The sequence below is a fragment of the Saccopteryx bilineata genome, chromosome 2 (assembly GCF_036850765.1).
Source record: "Saccopteryx bilineata isolate mSacBil1 chromosome 2, mSacBil1_pri_phased_curated, whole genome shotgun sequence".
Classification (NCBI taxonomy): Eukaryota; Metazoa; Chordata; class Mammalia; order Chiroptera; family Emballonuridae; genus Saccopteryx; species Saccopteryx bilineata.
The window spans coordinates 281,714,299-281,741,715 of record NC_089491.1 but is presented as its reverse complement, the minus strand read 5'-3'; the positions used below and the strand labels follow the sequence as shown (position 1 = coordinate 281,741,715).

Genomic DNA, 27,417 nt, shown 5'->3' with positions numbered 1-27,417 from the left:
AATTTTTTAATGGGTTGTATTTTGGGGTTGTATTTAACAAACCTTTACCTAACTTAGGTTACAAAGATTTCTTTGTATGTTCTCTTCAAGCAGTTTGATGGGGTTTGGATTGTTCTCTTGTTTAGTCTGTGATCCGTCCATTTTTAGTTAATTTTGCATATAATGCAAGGTAATCATTAAGAGTCATGTTTTGAGATGAATATCCAGTTGTTTCAGCACCATTTCTTGAAAACACTATTCTGTCTCCACTGAATTGCCTTTATACTATATTGAAATTGCCTTTGTATCGGTGTTGAGAATCAGTTGGCTATGTGTGTGGTTCTATTTTTGGACTCTGTTCTATTCCACTAATCCATGTATCTGTGCTTTCACCAGCACATCCTTATCTTGATTACTATAGCTTTATCGTAAGTTTTGAAATCAGGTAGAATAAGGCTTCAAATGTTGTTACTCCTTTTTTTAAAAAAAGGATTCTAGCTATTTCAGATCTTTACTTTTCCATACCCATTTAGAATCAACCAGTCTATTTCTTAAAAAAAAAAAAAAAATTCCTAGAATTTTTATTAGGATTGCATTGAGTCTATTGACAGTATTCATCATATTAACCATATTGGATTTTGCAATCCATGAACATGGTACAGCTCTCCATTTGTTTAGGTTTTCCTTGTTTTCTTCCATTATTTTAGTTTTTAGCATATATTTTTTCATACTTTGTTAGATCTATGCCTAAAGATTTTAGCATTATAAGTTGTATTTTTTATAAAAAATTGTTAATTTGCCATTGTTCATTTTTTTATTGAAGTATAACTGATATATAATATCCTACTTATTTTGGGTGTACATTATAGAAGTTCAATATTTATATACATTACAAAATGATCACCACTTTAAGTGAGGTTAGCATCTGTTGTGATTGATAGGCTATAGAAATACAGTTGATTTTTGTGTATTGACCCTGTGCCCTTGCTAAATTCACTTTTTAGTTGTAGTGGCTCTTTGTAGGTTCTTGGGGATATTCTAAGTAGAAAATTATGTTCTTTATAAATAGAAAGTTCTATTTGTTTCATTCTTATTTCCATACCTTTTTTTCCCCTTGTTGTACTGGAGAGGGGCTCTTTAGTATGATATTAAAAAGGAATTCTGTGAGTGGGCTTTCTGGTCTTGTTACTGATCTTAGGAGAAAAGCAGTACCTTTTACTACTAAGTATGTATAATGTTATCTAGGTTTTTTTGTAGATACTCTATCAGTTTAAGTTCTGTTTCTGTTTGTTGAGACTTTTCATTATGAATGATATTGGCATTTGTCAGATGCCTTTTCTGCATTGATTAACATGTTCATATGGTTTTTCTTCTTTAGACTGTTGATATAGAGAATTGCACTGATTGACTTTCACATGCTGAACCAGTCACAATCGGGATATACACCACTTGATCATAATACATAGTGTTTTCATATATTGCTATATTTGATTAGGTAATACATTGTGAAGGACTTTGTATCTATGTTTATGAGGGATTACTAGCTTATACTTTTCTTTCTTATGTCTTGATCTGGTTTTGCTGTTAGGGTAACTGTGGCCTCAGAATAAGTTGGGAAGCATTTTCTGTTCAATTTTTCTGGAAGGGTTTGTTTAGAATTAGTATTATTTCTACTTAAATGTTTAATAGAATTCACCAGTGAAAAAGTCATCTGAGGCCTGGAGTTTTCTTTCTCTGAATTTCTTTAATACTTATAAGACTATTTAGGTTACCTATTTCTGTTTGAGTGGTAGCTTTGTAGTTTGTATTTTTCAAGGAATTTATTCATTTTATCTATATTATAAAATGTATGAGCATAAAATTTTTCAAACTTTGGGGCCCTAGCTGATTGGCTCAGTCAGGTAAGAGCATCATCCTGAAATGACAAGGTTGTGGGTTTGATCCCTGGTCAGGGAACACACAGGAAGCAACCAAAGAATTCACGACCAAGTGGAACAACAAATAAATGCTTCCCTTCCTCTCTCTGTCTCTCTAAAAATTGATAAAAATTAAGCCCTAGCGGTTAGCTTGGTTGGAGCATCTATCGTCTTGGAGCACGGAGGTTGATTACCCGGTCAGGGCACATACAGGAACAGTTTGGTGTTCCTGTCTCTCTCCCTGCCTCTCTAAAAAGGAATTTTTTTTTTCAAATTTTTTCTTATGTCATTAAAATCCAAAGGTCTGAAGTGGTTTTCCCTGTTTCATTAGTGGTACTGGTAATTTGTTCTCTCTCTTTTAAAATAGTTTAGTGGGGCCTGACCAGGTGGTGGCGCAGTGGATAGAGCATCAAACTGGGATGCAGAAGACCCAGGTTTGAGACCCCGAGGTCGCCAGTTTGAGTGAGGGCTCATCTGGTTTGAGCAAAAGCTCACCAGCTTGAGCCCAACGTCCCTGGCTGGAGCAAGGGGTTACTCGGTCTGCTGAAGGCCCGCAGTCAAGGCACATAAAAAAATAAAATAATAAAATAAATAAAATAGTTTAGTGCAGTGGTTCTCAACCTTTCTAATGCCGTGACCCCGCAATACAGTTCCTCATGTTGCGGTGACCCCAAACCAAAACATAATTTTGGTGGCTACTTCATAACTGTAATTTTGCTACAGTTATGATTCGGAATGTAAATACCTGATATGCATTATGTATTTTCTGATGGCTTTAGGTGACCCCACCGGGGTCACGACCCACAGGTTGAGAACCGCTGGTTTAGTGGGTTATCAGTACTGTTGATATTTTTGGAGAACCAGCTTTTGATTTCATGTTTGATTTTTGGAAGATATTTTCAGTGAGTACAGAATTCTAGCTTGATATTCCTCAGATAACTTCTGTTCATCTGGGAGATTATTTTTACTCAGGGAAGCCTTCCTTGACAACTCCTCACACTGAGATTATATCACATTCAGTCTTTATATTTTTTCATGGTACTCTTTTTTTATCACACATATACTAGTTATACAGTTAAAATTCAATAACTATGCCTGACCAGGTGGTGGCGCAGTGGATAGAGCGTCGGACTGGGATGCGGAAGGACCCAGGTTCGAGACCCCGAGGTCGCCAGCTTGAGCACGGGCTCATCTGGCTTGAGCAAAAAAGCTCACCAGCTTGGACCCAAGGTCTCTGGCTCCGGCAAGGGGTTACTCGGTCTGCTGAAGGCCCGCGGTCAAGGCACATATGAGAAAGCAATCAATGAACAACTAAGAAGTCACAACGCACAACGAGAAACTAATGATTGATGCTTCTCATCTCTCTCTCCGTTCCTGTCTGTCTGTCCCTGTCTATCTCTGCCTATGTAAAAAAAAAAAAAAAAAAAATTCAATAACTATATAATTGTGGTTGCTGGGTTTTTTTTTAACTATTTCATTCCCTCTAATACAGGGGTCCCCAAACTTTTTACACAGGGGGCCAGCTCACTGTCCCTCAGACTATTGGAGGGCCGGACTATAAAAATAACTATGAACAAATACCTGTGCACACTGCACATATCTTATTTTAAAGTAAAAAAACAAAACGGGAACAAATACAATATTTAAAATAAAGAACAAGTAAATTTAAATCAACAAACTGACCAGTATTTCAATGGGAACTATGGGCCTGCTTTTGGCTAATGAGATGGTCAATGTGCTCCTCTCACTGACCACCAGTGAAAGAGGTGCCCCTTCCAGAAGTGCGGCGGGGCCGGATAAATGGCTTCAGGGGGCTGCATGTGGCCCGCAGGCCGTAGTTTGGGGACCCCTGCTCTAGTATATAAGCTCTATGAAGTCAGGAACCATTTTTTTCTGGTTCACCATTATATATCCAGGGCTTAGTTAAGAAGTATTTTTGAATGAATAAATAAGTTAATCTTTAAAAGAATTTATTCACTGTAATAATAAATCTAGTGACAGAGCCACAGTTTTGTATTGATGTGACAAATATCTGTCACTGGCCTTGGCAGAAATTATTGTAGGAAGTTAACAAACAAATGATTCACTCAACTTGTTGCTCAGACTAAACTAGGAGAAAGAGAAATTCAAATTAGAGAGTCCTTGTAGATAAACTTGTTCTTTGTAATGAAGAGCTCTCAGATATAACAGCAGTGTGGGCATGGAGAATAGATAGAGGTCTGAAGGTAAAATTGTTGTTTGGTCAATTTAGCATTTAAAAATTTTATGACTATCTTGTATGGAATGAAAAGGTAAAAGTATATCTGTAGCTCAATTATTAATACAGTATCTACAAGGTCAATGAATGATGGCAATAAAGACATGGAAAAGGTGGTGTAAATAAATGCTTTTTTTTTTTAAAGCAAGAGAGAGTCAGGGACAGACAGACGAAAGGGAGAGAGATAAGAGGCATCAGCTCATAGTTGATAGTTGCATGCCTTAGTTCCTTGGTCGGAAAACTCATTAGTCAACAGAGCCAAATTAGTTCAATGATTGAAATTTCTTTTGAGAGCCACATTTTTTAAACTTAAACTACAGTGTGTCCATAAAGTCATGGTGCACTTTTAACCGGTCACAGGAAAGCAACAAAAGACAATAGAAATGTGAAATCTGCACCAAATAAAAGGAAAACTCTCCCAGTTTCATACCTGTTCAGTGCAGTTCGATGTGGTCTCACACATAGATTTTTTAGGGCTCCTTAGGTAGCTATCCCATATAGCCTCTACAGACTCGTCACTGACTGATGGCCTACCAGAACGGGGTTTCTCCACCAAACTGCCAGTTTCCTTCAACTGCTTATCCCACCGAGTAATGTTATTCCTATGTGGTGGCGCTTCATTATAAACATGACGATATTCACGTTGCACTTTGGTCATGAATTCGAATTTAGCGAGCCAGAACACACTGAACATTCCTTTGTACCGTCCACATCTCAACTGGCATGGCCGTGGGCTACTCCGCTGTATACACGGTGTTATGTCATCATCTGTGCATGCGCACATGCTGCCACATCATCCTACAGAAACTAGGAGGGTTTTCCTTTTATTTGGTGCAGATTTCACATTTCTATTGTCTTTTGTTGCTTTCCTGTGACCGGTCAAAAGTGCACCGTGACTTTACGGACACACTGTATATAGGTAGGTACATTTCTTATAGAGATAGCACGTGGTATTTTGTGGAAGAGTCATACTCAAGGGGCCAAAGAGCTGCATGTGGCTCGCGAGCCGCAGTTTGCCAACCACTGCTGTAGATATTCAATGATTGCTTTCTCATATGTGCCTTGACCAGGAGGCTCCAGCTGAGCCAGTGACTCCTTGCTCAAGGCAGCCACCTTGGACTCGAGCCAGAGACCTTTGGGCTCAAGCCAGCAACCATGGGGTCATGTCTCTGATCCCATACTCAAGCCAGTAACCCTGTGCTCAAGCTGGTGAATCCATGCTCAAGCCAGTGACCCCAGGGTAGTTGTATAGAATTTTTCTCCTTCTCAGCCATTGCTTTGTAACAAAGATATATTTTTATAACCAAAGTTTTCTGATTGCTACCTTAAGAAATGTGAGTACTAGGGTTATTTTACCAAATAAGTTCTGTTCTCCGTGATTTCACACTCTCAAACAAGCTCTCTTGAAACAATTTTATAATCTTGTAGAATTGTGGAGTCAACGAACATTTTCTGTAAACAGCCAGGTAGTCAATATTTTAGGCTCTGCGGCTCATACGGTCTGTCACAAATACTCAGCTGCTGTCGCAACATGATGGCAGCCCCAGCAGTCTAAACAGATAAGCATGTCTCTGTTTCAGTTACATTTTATTTATGGAAACTGCAACTTGAGTTTCAAATAATTTTTACGTATCATGAAATATTCTCAGTTTTTTCAGCCATTTAAAAATGTAAAAGTCAAAAATTATCTTAAGCTCTTAGGCTTTATAAATGAAATGTGAGGCTAGATTAGACTTACTCGCCAGTTTTCTGATCCTTGTCCTGGAGTTTCAACTATTACTCATAGCCCAGGCTCTCTCCTGAGTTTTATAAGATTTCCCAAGATCCACGGAATAGTGCATTAAATTAAACATGACAAAAATTAAAATCAGTTTTGTCCTCCTCCTCCTCATACACCTGTTTTCAACTTGCAGAGTCTAGTTAATGGCTCCTACATCTGCCTTGTTGAGTGTGTGGAAAGGGGCCTGAGACTGCCCTCCTTAGGTTGGCCTTCTCACGAGGTTGGCCCCTGACCGGTACTTCGGAACTTGGATTTCTGGAGTGTTTCCATTTTTCCATACCTCCTAAAGCTGGTTACTGTGCATGAACTGTTTGCACAGCAATGTGGTTTATGCTTAAGCACCTGCTTTCCTTCTGGGGGTCTGGAATTTTGGTTGGTGCGAGGCAGAGGGTTCCTATGTGACCTGCCCCCAGTCTGAGCCGTGGGCACAGAGTCTCATTCTCACGTCAGCACTGGAATGCATCTGTAGTCCTCTGTCAGGAGCAGGTTCTGGGGAGCTTACAGCTGGTTTCCTCTGGACTGGGCCTCCAGGTGCCTTTTCCTTTTTCTGATTCTACTTTGCACCCTTTTATTGTAATAAATCATCGTCATGAGTCTGGCTATATGCTGAGTCCTGTGACTCCTCCCGGCAAACAGCTGAACCCGAAGGATCCTCAGCACATTGGCCAAGCCACCATCCTGAAAGTCGTCTTCAGCTTCCTCATTTCTCATTCACATATGTGACTACAGCTTACACACCTCTCAAATTATTCTTTCCTCTTCAATCTTTCTGTTCTTCCTTTGATTCAAACCCTAATCGCAATGCAGTATATTCTTCAGTGCTTACCTTCAATCTCTGCATATAGAGTACCCCTTATGCATTTCTGTCTTTTTGTGTGTTTATATATGTATATAATATATGTATATATGTAGTGATATATTTATATTACTAGTCTGACCATATCACCCTTCGAACTTAAAATCATTCCAGGAACTCTACTGCCTTTAGAAAAATACTAGATTCTTCACAGAGCAGTAAAAGCTTTCTGTGATCTGTCCAGTGTCAGTCCTTGGGGGCACCTACCACTCCCCAGCATGTACTTCATACCGTGGCCATACCAAAGCACAGCAGTCTCCAGATAAATTCTTTTATGCCCAAGTGCCTGTCTACTGGCTTTCTCTCTTTCTCTCTCTCTCTTTTTTTTTTGTATTTTTCTGAAGCTGGAAACGGGGAGGCAGTCAGACAGACTCCGGCATGCACCCGACCGGGATCCACCTGGCATGCCCACCAGGGGGTGATGTTCTGCCTATCTGGGGCATCGCTTTGTCATGACCAGAGCCACTCTAGCGCCTGGGGCAGAGGCCAAGGAGCCATCCCCAGCGCCCGGGCCATCTTTGCTCCAATGGAGCCTCGACTGCGGGAGGGGAAGAGAGAGACAGAGAGGAAGGAGAGGGGGAGGGGTGGGGAAGCAGATGGGTGCCTCTCCTGTGTGCCCTGGCCAGGAATCGAACCCGGGACTTCCGCACGCCAGGCCAACACTCTACCACTGAGCCAGCCGGCCAGGGCCTCTTTTTCTCTCTCTTAATCAGCAAATTACTACACATTTGAAAGAACTTTGTTTCTAATCTGAAGTCTTTTCTGTTCTTCTAAGTAGCTTAGCGTGTCCTTCCTTCCATGTTGCTTCCAGAGCACTCGGTGTGTTTCATTTATATCGCATTGTGTTTTGCCTGCTCTCTTTTCAGACTGGAATCCTTGAGGGCCAAGACCACCTCTTGTTTGCTCTAGCACAGGGCCAGCACCTAGGAGAGGGTGCTCAGTGTTTATCTTCAAGGCCTGGTGCTGTTTGTCCTCCAGCTGATGCTGTTATGTGAGGGAACAGAGATGTGATACGGGAATATGTATTCCTCCTCAGAAGTTTGATTTCAAAGAAGTGTGTAGATTAAAATGAGTATACAGATTAACATAATTATTTAGGGTGCAATGAAAAAATAATTATTTGTAATCTTTTTTGTCTTATTGTGCCACAGAACCTCACTGCACTTGTATTATTATTTTACATAGGTGGAAATGGATATTGTTGAAAAACTGGTAAAAATGGTACCTTGTGAGCATGATGATCTGCTGAACATCACCCTCCGACTTTTACTAAACCTGTCCTTTGACACAGGTCTGAGGAATAAGATGGTACAAGTTGGACTGCTTCCCAAACTCACTGCACTCCTAGGTATGCTTTATAAAAATTAATGATAATGTTGCTTGGAATTTTCACCATCACTGGAAAATTGAGCTGTGTGTTGAAAAGTGAGCTGAACAAAAATTATTCTGTGTGTGTTCTTTAATTGGAAACTTAAAAATAACTGGATGAATGATAAATGACACGTGCCAGGATTCCCATGGTGCCGTAGAATGCTCTGGAACAAAAATTGTTTACTCTGACTTCACTTACTCATGTGAAAGTGAGGCCAGAGTGAAACTGTCAGTTACTACTGGGAGGGGGGCAAGAGGGATAATTATTTTCTCTTTAGCATTTTTTTAAAAAAGCAGATATCATTTAAGTTCTTACATACCGCCATATTTTTAAAATACTCCAGATAACTACACAAATTTGGTGAGCCTCCTCGTCATTAAGGAGAAAAGGGCTTTTTTATATAGCATGAGTTAGAAAATATTGCATTGGGGGATTTAGTTTATAATGCATTCTTTTCTTTTAGCTGTTAGCAAGACATATATACCAAAGCTGGAGTCAAGTGCTAATCTACAGTGCTGTCACATACTGCTGCTTCAGAGTAGGATACGCCCTTGATCTGTTCATTGTCTCTCTTTATAGGCACCTGCTACCCCCCAGCACATACTTCATACTGTGTCCATGCCAAGCCCCTCACCGCTCCCTAAACAAGCTCTTTTTATGGTTCAGTGCCTGTTCATGTGCTTTCTCCTTCTACCAGGAATGCCATTTTCTTTATTAGCCAGAAAGAAAACTCTTAGTTCTCTTTGAAGGCTCTGTTTTTTTGTTTCAGTACTGCAGTTTCATTCTTGTTTTGTAGTGTTCTCCACCTAGTCAAATATTTCGTAACAGTTCCCAGTCGTTTAAAAGTAAGTTTATTCTTTGCTACCTAGTATCTATGAATTCAGTCTCTCACTGACATCATTATTATTTTCTTTGTAATACTAGTATTAACATTTATTGAACTTTTACTGTGCCAGTCATTTAACTCAGTGCTTTAGTTGCATTTGCTGATGGAATGCCCATCTGAGGTCTATACTCAGGATTACATAGCTGATAAAAAGTAGAGCTCAAATTCAAACTCAGAGCTATCTGCTGCCAACGTTGGATTTATTAACTACTGCAGTAAACTACTATGATTAAGTAGACTAGGCAGGGCTATAATTAAAAAATCAAGTTCTCCGAGTCCCCTTGAAAATAAATTTTAACTTATTTCTTACTCTTTTTCTCAGAATAGGAAAACTTTTCCCCCTTAAGTGAGAAGCAGGGAGTCAGAGAGACAGACTCCCACATGCACCCCCACTGAGATCCACCCAGCAAATCCCCTATGGGGAGATGCTCTGCCCATCTGGGGCTGTTCGTTGCTCCATTGCTTGGCAACCAAGCTATTTTAGCTGCTGAGGCAAGGCCATGGAGCCATCCTCAGCACCCAAGGCCAACTTCCTCCAATCAAGCCATGGCTGCAGGAGGGGAAGAGAGAGAAGGGGGACAGGGAGGGGTAGAGAAGCAGATGGGTGCTTCTCATGTGTGCCCTGACCAGAAATTGAACCCAGGGCATCCACATGCCAGGCCAATGCTCTACCACTGATCCAACCAGCCAGGGCAGAATTGGAAAACTTTTAGTCTGTTAGTCCAAGAATATTTGGTTAATTGCACAGGACTTTTATTATACGTTTTAGAAGAAACTCTTTTGAGGAATACTCTCAAAAATTGCTTTAGGGGAACTAAAGCAAATACAAACATTTAGTGAAGAAGCAAAAAAACTTTAAAAGTAAAATTTATGTGTCTAAATTTAATATGTGACTCTCCATTTATCATAAATCTAGCAGAATTATATATCAAATATTAGGTCAGATTATTAGTGTATGAAGATGAAAAAATTACAGTCCTTGTCCTGAAGGAATTCATAGTCTTATTTGGTGTGTTCAGTGTCCAGTCACCTACTTTTATAAAATACAAATTAAGAGATTTGGGGGAAATTACAGGTTGCTCATTTCATATTTTGTTAACAAATATCCTTCTCTTTTGTTGCTCACAAGTCATTCTAACTTAGGCAGTTTTTTTTTTAAGTTCCTGTCTTTTGCTTAATAACCTACTTCAGTTCTTCCCTTTCATTGCGCCCACAAGCCATGACCGCGTGAGCAGAGGGTCTGTCCTGGTCTTCCTGGTCGAGGGGCGGGAGGCAGTGTCCACAGTGAGGGGGGCTTAGTGTAGACTGGAGGACAGTGCCTCGGCTTCTGTGAAGGCCTTCCTGCTGTCCACAAGTCAGTTCACATTCTTTTCATTTCATTATTCTCATGGTACTATTGTTTTGTACTCTTTTTTTCATTTAAATTACAGGTTTTAATAACCTCCTGTAGGTACTTGATAAGGTGAGCCTGTGAAAAAAAGTGTTCTAGTTTCCAAGTACTGATTCAGTGTGAACTTTTGGAACATAACCATGTTGTAAACTTTATTTGATCATATCCCCATGTCCCTAAAATGGTCCTTTTATCCATCGCTTTCCAGGAAAAATCTATCTATTAAATGTATTAGAAAGATAAGACTATGATTATTATCCCTAAGATGTCAGTAGCCTGAACAACGACAGTGGTTTATTTCTTACTTGTACATACTATGTCCCTTACAAGTGAGTAGAAAGTGTTAGTCCATGTTAGCATCAGTCCAGGACAAAGGATAGTAGAGCAAGAAAATGGAGAACTGCACATTTCTCTTACAGGTTCCCACTTAAAGTGATCAATATTGTTTTCATTTGCATTTCCATCGGTGAAAACAAGTCACGTGTCCATGCCTTACTTTAAGGGGATAGGCAAATGCTTGGAAAGTTTTGAGTTGGAACATTGGTGAGCAAACTGCCTGTTGATCCTGACAGGCTTTTTTCAATTTTTCTGAATTTTAACTGGGTTTCCAGAGTTAACTAAAAAGTACACCCTGAGACATTATAGCAAATATTATCATATACCGTATTTTTTGCTCCATAAGACACACAGGCATTTTCCCCTCCACTTTTGGGGGGGGGAGTGTGTTTTATGGAGCAAAAAATGTGGTATACTATATCCAGCCACTGTGGTAGCACAGAGCACATTGATTAAAAACTGAAATTATGGAGCCAGTTTCTATGACTATGAATATTGACTTCATCAGTTACTAGCTGTGTGATATTTTGTGCAAATTACTTAACTCATATGTCATTTATCACATATCCAGTATGTAGATAAAAACTGGTTATATTAATAGGGAAGGGTTAAATGAGATAATGCAGTAGATATTAAGAAGTTATACATATGTGAAATTATAAAAATACATAGACTACAAACAATAGATAACCAGAAATTTTTTTTATGATTGAAAGCTTTAAATTATCTTTCTTTTTTTATAAATAAATTTTTATTAATGTTAATGGGGTGACATCAATAAATCAGGGTACATATATTCAAAGAAAACATGTCTAGGTTATCTTGTCATTCAATTCTGTTGCATACCCATCACCCAAAGTCAGATTGTCCTCCGTCACCCTCTATCTAGTTTTCTTTGTGCCCCTCCCCCTCCCGCTTCCTCTCTCCGTCCTTCCCTCCTGCGCCCCCCCCTCTCCCCCACCCCCAGTAACCACCACACTCTTGTCCATGTCTCTTAGTCTCATTTTTATGTCCCACCAATGTATGGAATCATGTAGTTCTTGGTTTTTTCTGATTTACTTATTTCACTCCGTATAATGTTATCAAGATCCCACCATTTTGTTGTAAATGATCCGATGTCATCATTTCTTATGGCTGAGTAGTATTCCATAGTGTATATGTGCCACATCTTCTTTATCCAGTCTTCTATTGAAGGGTTTTTTGGTTGTTTCCATGTCTTGGCCACTGTGAACAATGCTGCAATGAACATGGGGCTGCATGTGTCTTTACATATCAATGTTTCTGAGTTTTTAGGGTATATACCCAGTAGAGGGATTGCTGGGTCATAAGGTAGTTCTATTTTCAGTTTTTTGAGGAACCACCGTACTTTCTTCCATAATGATTGTACTATACTTTACATTCCCACCAACAGTGAATGAGGGTTCCTTTTTCTCCACAGCCTCTCCAACATTTGCTATTACCTGTCTTGTTGATAATAGATAATCTAACAGGTGTGAGGTGGTATCTCATTGTAGTTTTGTTCTGCATTTCTCTAATAACTAATGAAGATGAGCATCTTTTCACATATCTGTTGGCCATTTGTATTTCTTCCTGGGAGAAGTGTCTGTTCATGTCCTCCTCCCATTTTTTTTTATTGGATTCCTTGTTTATTTGTTGTTGGGTTTTATGAGTTCTTTGTATATTTAAGATATTAGGCCCTTATCTGAACTGTTGTTTGAAAATATCATTTCCCATTTAGTTGGCTGTCCGTTTATTTTGTTGTCAGTTTCTCTTGCTGAGCAAAAACTTTTTAGTCTGATGTAGTCCCATTCATTTATCTTTGCCTTCACTTCTCTTGCCTTTGGAGTCAAATTCATAAAATGCTCTTTAAAACCCAGGTCCATGAGTTTAGTACCCATGTCTTCTTTTATGTACATTATTGTTTCAGGTCTTATATTTAGATCTTTGATCCATTTTGAATTAATTTTAGTACACGGGGACAAGCTGTAGTCGAGTTTCATTCTTTTGCATGTGGCTTTCCAGTTTTCCCAGCACCATTTGTTGAAGAGGCTTTCTTTTCTCCATTGTGTGTTGTTGGCCCCTTTATCGAAAATTATTTGACCATATATATGTGGTTTTATTTCTGGACTTTCTATTCTGTTCCATTGGTCTGAGTGTCTATTTTTCTGCCAATACCATGCTGTTTTGATTGTCGTGGCCCTATAATATAGTTTGAAGTCAGGTATTGTAATGCCCCCAGCTTCATTCTTTTTCCTTAGGATTGTTTTGGCTATTCGGGGTTTTTTATAGTTCCATATAAATCTGATGATTTTTTGTTCCATTTCTTTAAAAAATGTCATAGGAATTTTGATGAAATTGCATTAAATTTGTAAATTGCTTTGGGTAATATAGCCATTTTGATTATATTTATTCTTCCTATCCAAGAACAAGGAATATTTTTCCATCTCATTGTATCTTTTTCGATTTCCTTTAACAATGCTTTGTAGTTTTCATTATATAGGTCCTTTACATTCTTCGTTATGTTTATTCTTAGGTATTTTGTTTTTTTTGTTGCAATCGTGAAGGGGATTATTTTTTTTGAGTTTGTTTTCTAATATTTCATTGTTGGCATATAGAAAGGCTATGTTAATTTTGTATCCTCCAACCTTACTGTATTGGTTTATTGTTTCTAGTAATCTTTTTGTGGAGTCTTTGGGGTTTTCGATGTATAGGATCATATCATCTGCAAAAAACGATACCTTTACTTCTTTTCCAATATGGATGTCTTTTATTTCTTTCTCTTGTCTGATTACTCTGGCCAGAACTTCTAGCACCACATTAAATAAGAGTGGAGAGAGTGGACAACCCTGTCTTGTTCCTGATTTAAGGGGGAAAGTCCTCAGTTTTATGCCATTTAATATGATGTTGGCTAATGGTTTATCATATATGGCCTTTATCATGTTGAGATATTTTCCTTCTTTTTTTTTTTTTTTTTTTTTTTTTTTTTTTTTTTTTTTTTTTTCATTTTTTCATTTTTCTGAAGCTGGAAACGGGGAGAGACAGTCAGACAGACTCCCGCATGCGCCCGACCGGGATCCACCCGGCACGCCCACCAGGGGCAACGCTCTGCCCACCAGGGGGCGATGCTCTGCCCATCCTGGGAGTCGCCATATTGCGACCAGAGCCACTCTAGCGCCTGAGGCAGAGGCCACAGAGCCATCCCCAGCGCCCGGGCCATCTCTGCTCCAATGGAGCCTTGGCTGCGGGAGGGGAAGAGAGAGACAGAGAGGAAAGCGCGGCGGAGGGGTGGAGAAGCAAATGGGCGCTTCTCCTGTGTGCCCTGGCCGGGAATCGAACCCGGGTCCTCCGCATGCTAGGCCGACGCTCTACTGCTGAGCCAACCGGCCAGGGCGAGATATTTTCCTTCTATATCCATTTTGTTGAGTGTCTTAAACATAAAGTTGTGTTGTATTTTATCGAATGCCTTTTCTGCATCTATTGATAAGATCATGTGGTTTTTGTTCTTTGTTTTGTTGATATGGTGTATTACGTTAACCGTTTTATGTATGTTAAACCATCCTTGAGATTCTGGGATGAATCTCACTTGATCATAATGTATTATTTTTTTAATATATGTTGTATTCGATTTGCCAGTATTTTGTTTAGTATTTTAGCATCTGTATTCATTAGAGATATTGGTCTGTAGTTTTCTTTTTTTGTGCCGTCCTTGCCAGGTTTCAGTATGAGGGTTATGTTGGCCTCATAAAATGTGTTTGGAAGTATTGGTTCTTCAATTTTTTGGAAGACTTTGAGTAGAATAGGAACAAAGTCTTCTTTGAATGTTTGATAGAATTCACTAGTGTAACCGTCTGGGCCTGGACTTTTATTTTTGGGGAGGTTTTTAATAGTTTTTTCTATTTCCTCCTTTCTAATTGGTCTGTTTAGGCTTTCTGCTTCTTCATGACTCAGTCTAGGAAGGTTGTATTGTTCTAGGAATTTATCCATTTTTTCTAGATTGTTGAATTTGGTGGCATATAGTTTTTCATAATATTCTACAATAATTCTTTGTATATCTATGATGTCTGTAGTGATTTCTCCTCTTTCATTTTGGATTTTGTTTATATGAGTCCTTTCTCTTTTTTCCATTGTGAGTCTTGCCAAGGGTTTGTCAATTTTGTTGATCTTTTCAAAGAACCAGCTCCTTGTTTTATTAATTTTTTCTATAGCTTTTCTGTTCTCTATTTCATTTAATTCTGCTCTGATTTTTATTATTTCCTTTCTTCGGCTGGTTTTGGGTTGTCTTTGTTCTTCTTTTTCTAGTTCCTTAAGGTGTGAAGTTAAGTGGTTCACTTGGGCTCTCTCTTGTTTGTTCATATATGCCTGAAGTGATATGAACTTCCCTCTTATCACTGCTTTTGCTGCATCCCAGAGATTCTGATAAGTCGTATTGTCATTTTCATTTGTCTGTATATATCTTTTGATCTCTGCGCTTATTTCTTCTTTGACCCATTCATTTTTTAAAAGTATGTTGTTTACTTTCCACATTTTTGTGGTTTTTTTCCCCTCTTTTTTGCAGTTGAATTCTTCAAGGCTTTATGATCAGAAAATATGCTTGGTACAATTTCAATTTTTCTGAATTTGCTGATGTTATTTTTGTGGCCCAACATATGGTCAATTCTTGAGAATGTTCCATGTACACTAGAGAAAGATGTATACTCTCTCGCTTTGGGATGAAGTGTCCTGTAGATGTCTATCATATCCAGGTGCTCTAGTGTTTCATTTAAGGCCAATATATCTTTATGGATTCTCTGTTTGGATGACCGATCTAGAGCCGTCAGTGGTGTATTGAGGTCTCCAAGTATGATTGTATTTTTGTCCGTTTTTGTTTTTAGGTCAATAAGTAGCTGTCTTATATATTTTGGTGCTCCTTGGTTTGGTGCATATATATTAAGGATTGTTATGTCTTCTTGATTCAGTGTCCCCTTAATCATTATGAAATGACCATTTTTGTCTCTGAGTACTTTTTCTGTCTTGTAGTCAGCATTATTAGATGTGAGTATTGCTACACCTGCTTATTTTTGGATGTTATTTGCTTGGAGTATTGTTTTCCAGCCTTTCACTTTGAATTTGTTTTTATCCTTGTTGCTTAGATGTGTTTTCTTGTAGGCAGCATACAGTTGGATTTTCTTTTTAAATCCATTCTGCTACTCTGTGTCTTTTTATTGGTGAGTTTAGTCCATTTACATTTAGTGTAATTATTGACACTTGTGAGTTCCCTATTGCCATTTTATAAATTGCTTTCTGTTAGTTTTGTATCTTGTTTGATTCTTCTCTTTTGTTTTCCTATCATTTGTTTTTGTTTGTTTGTATTCCATACTTCTTTCCTCTGTTGCTACATTTTTTAAGTCATGTGCTTCTGTGGTGGTTTTTTCAAGGATGGTTACCATTAAGTAATGAAAAGGGTACCTACCATATTCATTGTAGTACCCTATCTTATGAGTGTTTCTGCACTTCATCGTCCTTTGTTACTGTTCATCTCCGTCCTCTCCCCCTTTTTTTTTGCTTTTGTTGTCATAGTTTAAATTTGGTTTTATTGTGTTCTTGGTGGAGCTTTTACTTGTGGTTTTGTTTTGTTTTGTTCTTTGAATCTGGTTGGAAAACCCCCTTTAGTATTTCCTGGAGTGGGGGTTTTCTGATTCCCTCGTCTTTTCTGTATCTGTGAATGTTTTTATTTCTCCTTCATATTTGAAGGATAGCTTTGATGGGTATAGTATTCTTGGCTGAAAGTTCCTCTCTTTCAGGGCTTTAAATATTTAGGTCTACTCTCTTCTAGCTTGTAGAGTTTCTGCTGAGAAATCTGATGATAATCTAATAGGCCTTTATATGTTGTATTCTTCTTTTCCCTGACTACCTTGAAATTTTTTTCTTTGTCGTTGGTTTGTGCCATTTTCATTATGATGTGCCTTGGAGTAGGTTTGTTGTGGTTAAGAAAACTCAGTGTTCTGTTTGCTTCTTGAATTTGAGGCTTTAGTTCTTTCCACAGGCTTGGGAAGTTCTCGTTTATTATTTGTTTGAATATATTCTCCATTCTATTTTCTCTCTCTTCTCCCTCTGATATACCTATTATTCTTATGTTATTTTTTTTGATGGAGTCAGACAATTCATGTAGGGCTTTCTCATTTTTTTAATTTTTGAGTCTCTCTCTTCTTCCCTCTGTTGTGCCTCAAGTTGCTTGTCTTCTATGTCACTAGTCCTACCTTCTATCTTGCCTGTTCTATTAGCTAAGCTTGTTAACTCGTTTTTCAGTTCATGAATTGAGTTTTTCATTTCTTCTGATTTGTTTTTATAGTTTCAATTTCCTTGGTAATATATTCTTTGTGTTCATTGAGTTGTTTTCTGAGCTCCCTAAATTGCCTTTCTGTGTTTTCTTGTATATATCTGAGTTTTTTTAGGATTTCTATTTTAAATTCTCTGTCATTTAGCTCCAAGGTTTCCAATATATTAAATTTTTCTCCATAGATTTTTCCACATCTATCTGTGCTACTTTTTTATCTTTTGTATCTATGATATTCGATCTCCTTTTTCTTAATGGCATCTGAGGGTGGTGTTGTTGATAGCACTAATGAGAATTAATAAAGAATAAAAAGTATAAAAAAAAGTAAAAAAAGAATGGAAAAAAATTTGGAAAAAAAACCAATAATAATTTATTATTCCCTCCTCCTTTTATTTCTTCTCTTACTCTCCTCTCCCCTCCTCCTTAGGAAAATATCGTGATGAACTGTGAATTATATTATGCTAAATGGAACAAAAACTGCCTATAACGGAGGGCCTGAGTTGGGGGAAAGTGTTCAAGGGGCTAAAAAGGAAATAGGGACCCACAAAATGCAAAAAAAGAAAAAATTTTGGTCAAGTATAAAATGATTTGCTTGTAACTGATGGTCGACTAAGAGCTATAATGAGAGGGATAAGAGGGAAACAGGAAAAAGAAAAAAAAACTATTGTATTAAGTGGAGCAAAAACTAAATAGAATGGAGATCCTGGGTTGGGAGGAATGCTAATGAGTTAAAAAGCGAAGTAAAAAGCACCCAAGCCCTGGCCAGTTGGCTCAGCGGTAGAGCGTCGGCCTAGCGTGCGGAGGACCCGGGTTCGATTCCCGGCCAGGGCACACAAGAGAAGCACCCATTTGCTTCTCCACCCCTCCACCACACCTTCCTCTCTGTCTCTCTCTTCCCCTCCCGCAGCCAAGGCTCCATTGGAGCAAAGATGGCCCGGGCGCTGGGGATGGCTCTGTGGCCTCTGCCTCAGGTGCTAGAGTGGCTCTGGTTACAACATGGCGCCGCCCAGGATGGGCAGAGCATCGCCCCCTGGTGGGCAGAGCGTCGCCCCATGGTGGGTGTGCCGGGTGGATCCCGGTCGGGCACATGCGGAAGTCTGTCTGACTGTCTCTCCCTGTTTCCAGCTTCAGAAAAAAAATGCAAAAAAAAAAAAAAAAACCACTCAAAATGCCACACAAAAACAAACTTGAGTCCCAAATTAAATAATTTGTTTGTGATTGAGGGTTGAATGAGAGGAAAAGTAAAAGGAGAAAAGAAGAAACTAATAAAGAGGGAGAAATAAGAAAAAGGGGAAAAGGAAAAGGAGGAAAAAAACAAAAAGAGAGAGAGAGTTAAGGGTTTTAGAGTGTAACCCTCATGGAAAGTAAGGAAGAAGAAAAGAAATAAAATGTAACACTTATGGGTAGTGTAGTTCAAGAAGAGGAAAGAATAAGACGGGCAGAGAATAAAAGGACCAAGGTGGAGGAAATAGAAATAATAATAATAAAGGCAAGAAGATGAAAGAAACAAAAAAATAGTGGAACAAGTTATAGTCTGTGGATTTTTTTTGATTTTGAGAAGTTAACTTCTTCTTCTTTTTTCTTTCCTCTCCCTCTTCCTGGTTGGTGACTCTGTACCCCTGTGGCACGCTTAGGTAGAGATTTGCAGTTGATGAGACTCTAAAGCGATATCATATATTAGGCTTCAGTCTTGTTGGTAGACAAGGCTTGTTAGCGTTTGCAGGCTCCGACAATGAGCGAGTCCGTTTTCCCAGAGCTTCTCTCCTAGTCTGTCCTTCCTGAATTAGCAGTCTGATAATCCAGCTATGAGGCTGCGGCTGCCTCTGCCTCTGCCTCTGCCTCTGCCTCTGCCTGGGGAGTAAGAGGCTCAAGAGCTGGCAAATCCCCACTCTATCCCCACTCAACGCAGGGCTCTAGGTAAGGCTCTGGCAGTCAGAGCCACCAGCGTAATCAGGCGGGGCTGGGAGCCAATTGCTCTCAAGGTGTCTTTCTATGAGCCTCCAGGCCTGTTCAGCACACCTAGCACTCTGTGGGACCACTCTCCCCAGGCTTTCCACACTTTGTAACCTGTTTTGGCTGGGAAGAAGATGCCCTAGTTGTTGCCTGCAGTACAGGAGGTCTTAACATCTGCCAAGTCTTTTTAGCATATATCCCTGAGTATGAAAGCTCTGCCAATCAGAAATTGCCCCCACCCCTTTAGCAAGGGGCACTAAAAAATATCATGCTTCTTATCTTAGATCACTGAATGGAGAGAGATTTTGTCAATTAGAGCCGCGTAGGTCAGTTGGGAGGTGAGCAGACTGTGGGTTAAGCTAATTTCAGCAATTGGATCTGCCGATCTGCTTCAGAAAGGACTACAAGCTGCCCGTGCCCCCTCCCCAGATGCTTGATTGTTATCTTGAATGGCTGGGTGAGGCGCACCGCCCGTCCAGAGAAGCTCGGGCGTAGGGAAGTTCGCTTTGGCGCACTCCCCGCGTGCCACTGGCGGCTGCTGCTCATGGCTCGCACGGGTGTCTGCTCGCGTGGGCTGAATCACCAGACACACTCTTAACTCGGCTTGAATGAACGTCCGTGCCACAGCCTAGCTTCCTCCACATCCTCAGCCCCCCTGACTCTCAGTTCCAACTGAAAGCAGCCTTTGCTCAGGTTAGTGAGGAAGGCAGAGTGTTCCGTTGTCCGACTTATTTCCTTCAGGGTTGATTATATATTTAGTCAATTTTTCGCTCGATCCTACCTTCGCCTTCAGTGTGTGGAACTCCTGGACGCTCCAAGGATAGATTTTTCTGTCTCTGGTTGATGAACTTGTTGAAATTTTGGGGAGATTTGTCGGTCGCGCTCCTCACATCGCCATTTCTCTGACGTCACTCCTCCAGAAATTTTTTTTTAAAGTTTTTCAGGCTTATACTATTAAGTATATTTAATTATTTTGTATATAGTTCTTTTAAGTTGATTACACCCTTCTTTTGTTAAATATATTCTTAAATTTACCATAATAACATGAATATAATTTAAATTTTTATTGAGAAGCAGTATAGTGCAGTAGTTAAAACCACAGGCTTTGGAGCAGAGGACCTGGGTTCAAGTGCTCAATAGATATTAGCTGTTACTGTTTTTATCACTGATTCAGGTTTGTGATTCTGGAGATAATTGATTATACAGGGCTGCAAATACTACTGTGCTCAGGTATTTCCCCTTGCCCAGTGGCTCCTGAATGCCATGCCATTTTAATCTTGACGTACAGTTTTCCTGTTTTCCCCCTTGTCCTTGGCTGTCACTTCTCATTTCTTCTGTACCAGCAGCAGTTCCATAGCAGCAATTTTCCTCTCCTCTAATGATATATTTCTAATCTCCTGTGGGCTTGGAAAATGACAGCTGAACTTATTTGAAGTGTATATTTTGTTAAAAATGAATTCCAAATGAATGCCTGAAGGGTTCTCTTCCTAGTAATGTCTATTGCATGGACTTTGCAACGTTTCTTTTGACTGTGAAGAAACCTATTTTGCTTGTCTGTGCTCTGCTATGTTCAAAGAAATGGCATTTGGTGTATAAATGATTTCCTGATAAGTGATTATTAGAAGTCATTTTTACATTTGTTAATATAAATGTTACTTGTGTGGAGAATAAATCATTAACTCTTAACACAATAAACTAAGCTTCTCAATTGAGTAATGAAACATTTAATATCTCTGATCTTTGGCCATTACAATTATATGAAAACTGTGGTAAGGACACATTATACATTTTACAGGGATAGGAAATAATTCACCTAGAGCAGAGACTTTCAAACACTTTTTACCCCAATCTATAGTAAGATACATATGACATTATAACCCATCATATAACATGTATGTGATGTGTATGTATGTGTATATTAATATACATTATTTTTATTTATGATATGCCTTTTGATTAACATATAATTTTTAATATGTTCACAAAGAGTATTTACCAGTTCTGTGTGTAATGCAGTATATTTTCTGCTTTTTTTGTTTTTTATTCTACTTATGACTCACTGATTTTATGTTTTCTTATTGTTTTTGAAGTTCAGTTGAAAAACATTGAACTAGGGGAGTGATTAGACTTCTTTCCCTTCAAATCTTCAGAAATATCACTGTCTCTGCTGGACTTTTAATGTGTTGAACAGTTGACAATCTAGTTATTCTTGGCAAATACTTGGGAGTGATTCTTAGGAATGAAAATTTTTAAAAAATAAAAAGCCTCTATCTATCAAATAGTGAAAGAACTTGGGCGACAGTTTCTTCACCATATTCATGGAGAAGGAATTAGTGTGTAGAGCATGAGTGGTCAGTTTATTTTTTCATTAGAAATAAATTCACCATTTAATATTTGTTCAGGTTGACAGATGACTGAATTTAAAAATTGCTCAATTTATATATAGAAATTATATTTTAAAAGATGCACAAAATGCAATAGCAGTTTTGTGGGGCTGTACATGTGGTGGAACTTCTTAAAAGTGATTTTTAAGGGATTCTGTTTCAACTGGAAATGCTATCAGACTTTAAGTAGGTTTTCTGTATTATTATTTGGAGACCCCATAACTGAAAAATCTTTTTATACTTAATAATAGATTACTTTAACTAGAGTACAATGAATCATGAATCTTTCAGGTTCCAATAAAGTTGTGCTATGTGAACATTTAATTCCCTTCTTGTGTATACTGAAATATTTAACTAGTACATTGCGACCCCTGCTGTTGTGAGACTTGCTGAATAACTGAAAAATGTGTATGAAATGGAGGAAGGTTTGGGGATCTGAATAATTATTAAAGGCAGAGGAGAATTTGTTATAATTCAGCTTTTTTGCCATGTGAGACTCTGAGTGAACTGTAATTCAATATTACCAGCATTTATTTTACTCTTGTTTTATCATATAAAGCATTTTTTAAAGTTTTTTGATTTTTTTTCCTTTGCCATCAGGGACACATAAAGAGAAATAAGAAATTTTAGAAATTATTATTTAAATTTTTCTTTCTCCACTTCATCTTGGAATTGATTGGTTTGAAGAGTTTTGATCTTTTCCAAGGCTTAGAAAATTGCATTCTCTCTCCAAATGTTTCAAAATTTTATTTGGGTTCATAGAAAACTTTATATCTAAATATTCCTTTGGTTTTCTTTTCTTAAATACCACCAAAATGACTCATTTCTTATTTTGTTTTTTGATATGGTATTTTCCTAAGATGTCATAAGGATCTGTGAAGTTATCTCTGCCTAATTCAGTATCAGTTATACATCTTTTCAGTTCCTTTCATCCCTGTATTTGAAATTCTTATGCCTAGTAACTTGATGTTTTCATCTTGGACACCTATCATAGCCAAGGTTTCAGCATATGTGATTATATGCTAATTGAATTGGACCTGGAAAGCTTGGCTTTACTTAACCAAATGATAGGCAGTTTGTTCAAGCTTTTATGATATTGAGTTAACTTTTTTGAAGTGTTTAAAGATTTTTTTGGCTCATCTGAAAATCAGACATTAAAAAATATATTCCCTTGTCATAAGTCCTTCAGGCATTTGACTTTGACGGGTCTCGGGAATGCTTCCTTATGTCAGAGTATCCTGGGTTGGGAGATGGCACGGAAATTCCTTGTCACAGTGGATTCCTCAGTTCCCTTGAGAAGGCACTGATAGTATTTCAAAAGCAGCTTGAAAAACTAAATATTCTTAGCTTTCCGTGTGATGCACCAGGCAAATGGTGTTTTTGCATCTCTCACTTGTTTTAGCTGGGTGTTTCCCGAGCTGAGTTCTGTCTGCTGTGCTTGGGGATGGTGAAGTTAGCACAGGATTAGTACAGGAGCGAGCACAAATACACCATGCGATGTGTTCTGGGGAACAGCCTCGCTTCTCAGGACACTGGTTCGTGCATGAGGTTTAAATGTCACATGACAGAGTGCATTACAGAGGGTGCACTTAATGACTTTACTTTTAAAACTACCAGATTTCACTGGTGATCTCTTTTAGACAATTTTGAGTCTATTTACATTTTTTTCTTTGTGAATGATAGTAATACTGTATTTTAAATTGAGCAATATTTGAGGTTCCACGTCAGCTTTTCAATTTTTGACTTGATTTTCAAAGGAATTTTAACTCAAGGAAATCTGCCTTATAAAATACACAGGTCTCATTGGGCATATTAGAATTTTTGCATTTGTTAAAAGAAAAATTGAGGAGGCACACAGCTAACCTAATGGTTAGGCAGATAAAGTAGCTGCCCATAAACTATAGGCAATCCCCACTTTCCACAATTTCTCTGCTCTTTGTGAGTCTTCTCTGTTTATCAGGAGGTTGTAGGAATTCAGTGGTTAGAGCATCTGGTTGCAAACTTTTTGTCTCAGGACTCCACTTCAAACTCTTAAAAATTATTGAGGATCCCCAAAGAGCTTTTAATTATGAGTGGTTTTATCAGTGAATATTTATAGTAGGCAAAATTAAAACAGAAAAATTTTAAATATTTTATTCATTTTAAAAGAAAAAAATCTACATGTTGACATAAATATTTTTATGAAAAGTAATTTTTTTCCAAAACAAAACTCAGAAGAATGGCCTAGTTTCACAATTTGTAAATCTCTTTAATCTCTTTAAAGTCAGGCTTAATAGACAACAGCTGGCTCTCATATCTCACTCAACAATTTGTTGTGATATCATATATCATGTGTGTCATGTGTATCATGTCATGTAGCCTTTTGTAGGAGTTTAAAAAGGAAAATAATATATTAGTATTGTTATAAAAGTGGTGTGACTTTGGGGATCTCCTTTAGGGGTCCTCAGAGCACACTTTGAATTAGAGCATTCCTTTAACTGAAATTACTGTTAACTGAAAACACTCCTGGTAGTAATAATTCACCAGGAGTCTCAAATTAGCTGCTTAAATACAGTTAGAAAACATGTTTGGTTTTGCCAAAAATATATTTTCTTGATCTTAGATGTGGACTTCTAGGCATGACCCTAACCCTCCCATTCTTCGGTCTAAGGTAACTCCTTACCTTCTCTTAATCTTAGACATTTAGTTATATTTCTTGCCTTATTCTTTGGACATTTGCGTATTCAACCGCTCTCATCTTCGTCATTTTCACCAGATTCTTTGATACTTTGTGAAAGGGGTGGGGAATGTATGACCTGGTGTGGGGTTGTTGACACAGAAAACCCTGAGCACCGACAGCCGGCCACGTACAGTTTAACTCATAATACCAGGCTTTCAACGCTGCCCCACGGTCATACTACATTTTCTTTGTGTGGTCATTTCCCCCACTCTCCTAGGTGAGAATTTCATTTCTCTGCCTTCTCATAAATCCAGCCTCATCCTCATCTTTGTTCTCTGGAAATGACCTTGTTTTGCTTCCTCGTTCACTGATGGAGTAGAAGCGGACAGAAGAGAACGTCTGTGAGTTCACTGCCACACTGACCGTCCTGCCTGTCTCTGCCTATACTTTGCTTCTCCCCCATCATCATGATGGACGGCCGTGCCCCTGCCTCCCCATAGGTCAGCGCTCCCTGACCCCACTCACTCTCACCTACTTCAGTTCCTTCCTCCAGAAATTCCCCTCTTTCCATAGCGTTAAGTTTTCCGTCTCCAGTAGATCATTCCCACCCACATACAAATATGCTCTCTTTCACCTTAATAAAAATTCTCCTTGACTCTCACTTTACTCTTTCACCTTTCAGCTATCATCACATTTCCTGTCTTTCCATTATTGCAAAATGCCTCAGAAGAGTTGTCTTCATTTTCTGGGTCTATTTCTCTCTTTTATCCTTTCTATAACTGTTTATATCCCTTCAATTATCTTTCTCACTGTTCTGTACTCTTTTTAATCTTTTCCAGTCAGGCCTTTATTCTCATCTTTCTTCCCCACACACCTCATCACACTACTGTGGTCCAGTTCCGTTGCTAAATCCAGTGGTCCATTTCCAGCATTCACATTACTCAACCTACGAACAGCATTTGATACAGTTCTCCCCTCCTTTAACCTTTTTCATTGATTTTCCAGGACACAAGACTCCGGTTTTCCTCCCAAGTACCTCGCCCTTCTCATTCTCCCCTCCACCCTATCTCCCCAATCTCTAAGCACAGAACACACACATACACACACCCCATCCCACCCCACCCACCCCAGGACTGAGTCCCCGGGCTTTCTCTGTCTGTACTTACTACCTAGACTTTGCTGATGTAAATAGAAACATAATTTCAGCCCCATCCCTGTTTTCTTAATCCAGACATTGCCACTTGGATGCTGGGGCAGCTGGGTTAGGCTTGCTCGCAGAATTACCAGCTACAACCACTTGGCCTAATTGGTGCGTGAGCGCGTGGCAGTGCCACGTGTGTGTGGCCTGTGTACCCCTATGGGTGCTTGTGCTCAGGGATTGCAGATGGTGGATGGCCTGCCCACCACTGTCAAGGCCATTCTTGCCGTTGTTTGCCTGAGAGGCGGTTTCCCCTGCCTGCGTGCTCATCCGTCCTTGTGAGACTTTATTAAACGGAATGGCCCAACGCTTTCCGGCTCCACAGTTCCTCTACCATCCGCCCAAATCCAATGTGAATCTGCCTGGCCTCAGCCACCAGCATTACAGATGCCTTATAAGTACCCGAGATTTAAACATTCTGAATTAGCTCCCCCATCCCCAGTCCCCCCTAAACCCTTTAGTTTTACAGTCTTTTCTATCTCCATAAATGGAAACTTCAAGTTAACCAACCAAAACTGGGGAGGTTTTATCCTTTCTCTCCTGCCCTACATCCAGTATGTCAGATCCGTCAGCTCTGTCTGAACACAGCGGCTCCCACGCTGGTCCAGCCACCACCGTCCCCTTCCTGCCTGATACAGTAGCATCCTATGTGGTCGGTTTTGGTGCTTCCTCCCTTGCCTTCGTCTTCTCTTAACATAGCACACAGCAGTGATCCTATTAAAATCTTGTTAAATCATGTCAGTCTCTACTCAAAACGCCTGCTAATTTGCATGGCCAGTTTGCGCTTAAACTAATTTTATTGGTTATGGCAGGAAAATTGGGATTCCTAGGTTCAGCAGCACACTGTCATACGTGTTTCGCAATTCCACATGGATCGCTTCAAAAAGGATCCTAAATTTAATCAGAGTGATGCTAGACTGTATTCTCTTCACCGAAAGGTAAATGAGAGTTTCTAAATTTTTCTAAATCCGCACAAATGTTGCTATATTCTGTGAGGGGACCCGGAGTGGTTTTGGGAGGAATGATGGCACCTGATTCATCTTAATAATGTGGGTCTCAGGGCATTTTCCAAGGCTGTGGGAAGGTTTATCAGTATGGAGGGAGTCAGGCCAGGTCAAGAGTTAAGTGATAAAGCTTAGATTTCTTCCGTTTGAGACAGGTCTGATTTCCCTTATTTTTGGAGATGGCCAGAGCAGATACTGTTGGACTTTAAACTTTGATTGCTTAAAAATTAAGGGTTATTTTCTTTGACCATTCTGTCCTAGATCCTTAAAAGAAAATTGGAAAAAGTTCTGAGCACCTTTGAAATTCCTCTATAATGTGAAATTTACTTTTTTCATTGCATATTAATATGACTTTTAATTCATCAAAAGTATCATAAACTGAAGAAATAAAGCTTGTCTTTATTTTTTTGAAGAGTATAATATGTTATAAATGGCCTCTTCTGACTTGATTATTAAAACTTTTTGAAATAAAATGTTTTCCAATTAGGAGGTGTTTTCTATTTTTAAAAAAAACTAGGTTGCCTTTATGAAGGTTTCTTTAAGAAACTTAAAGTAGATTTTTTTTTTTAATAACTTCATTTGGCCTGTTTATTACAAAACGGTTATGGAATTTCACACATCTGTTTTGGAACGCAGCTCCTCATAGACTACTGCCCTGTTTCTCAATTTTAATAGGCCTCATTATCCTATAAATAAACCTACATTTTCTTACCTGATCAAGTGAGCCAACAATAGGGGTTAGATGTGGCAAATGCTTTAACAAAAAGCACATGTCTAGCCGTCAGGGTGAGGTAGAGTCATATCAAGATTGCTTGAAGTTATTAATGGCAGTAAAATTTATGCTTCCTCCTGTTTTCCCAATTAAATCAAGAAGCCTTTTTTCTTAAGCTTCTTCTATCACCAGCTGGTTCCAATACTCTGTGTGTGAATATTGCCTGGGGTGTCTCCACTTCTGGATGGTAAAAGCTGACCAGAGCACATTAAGTCGGTGATGTGGACCTGGAAGCTAGAAAGCACTCATTGTTAAGGGCTTTATTTTGGTCCTTATCATTTGTACCACAAGTATGCATATTCTGTAGCGTGTATTATAAAGAAGTTGTTGTGGTATGCTCTGGATATAATAAAAGAATACTA

The 27,417-nt window shown here is 38.9% G+C and overlaps 1 protein-coding gene across 3 annotated transcripts in view; it reads left to right on the top strand.

Annotated features, from left to right (window-relative positions):
* KIFAP3 (kinesin associated protein 3) overlaps positions 1–27,417 on the top strand; it is a 130,252-nt gene that overhangs the window by 29,321 nt on the left and 73,514 nt on the right. For all 3 annotated transcript variants that reach the window (XM_066261117.1, XM_066261119.1, XM_066261118.1), the window contains exon 10: positions 7,974–8,136. In XM_066261117.1, the coding sequence (XP_066117214.1) occupies positions 7,974–8,136 (163 nt within the window). The remainder of the gene's footprint in view (positions 1–7,973; positions 8,137–27,417) is intronic.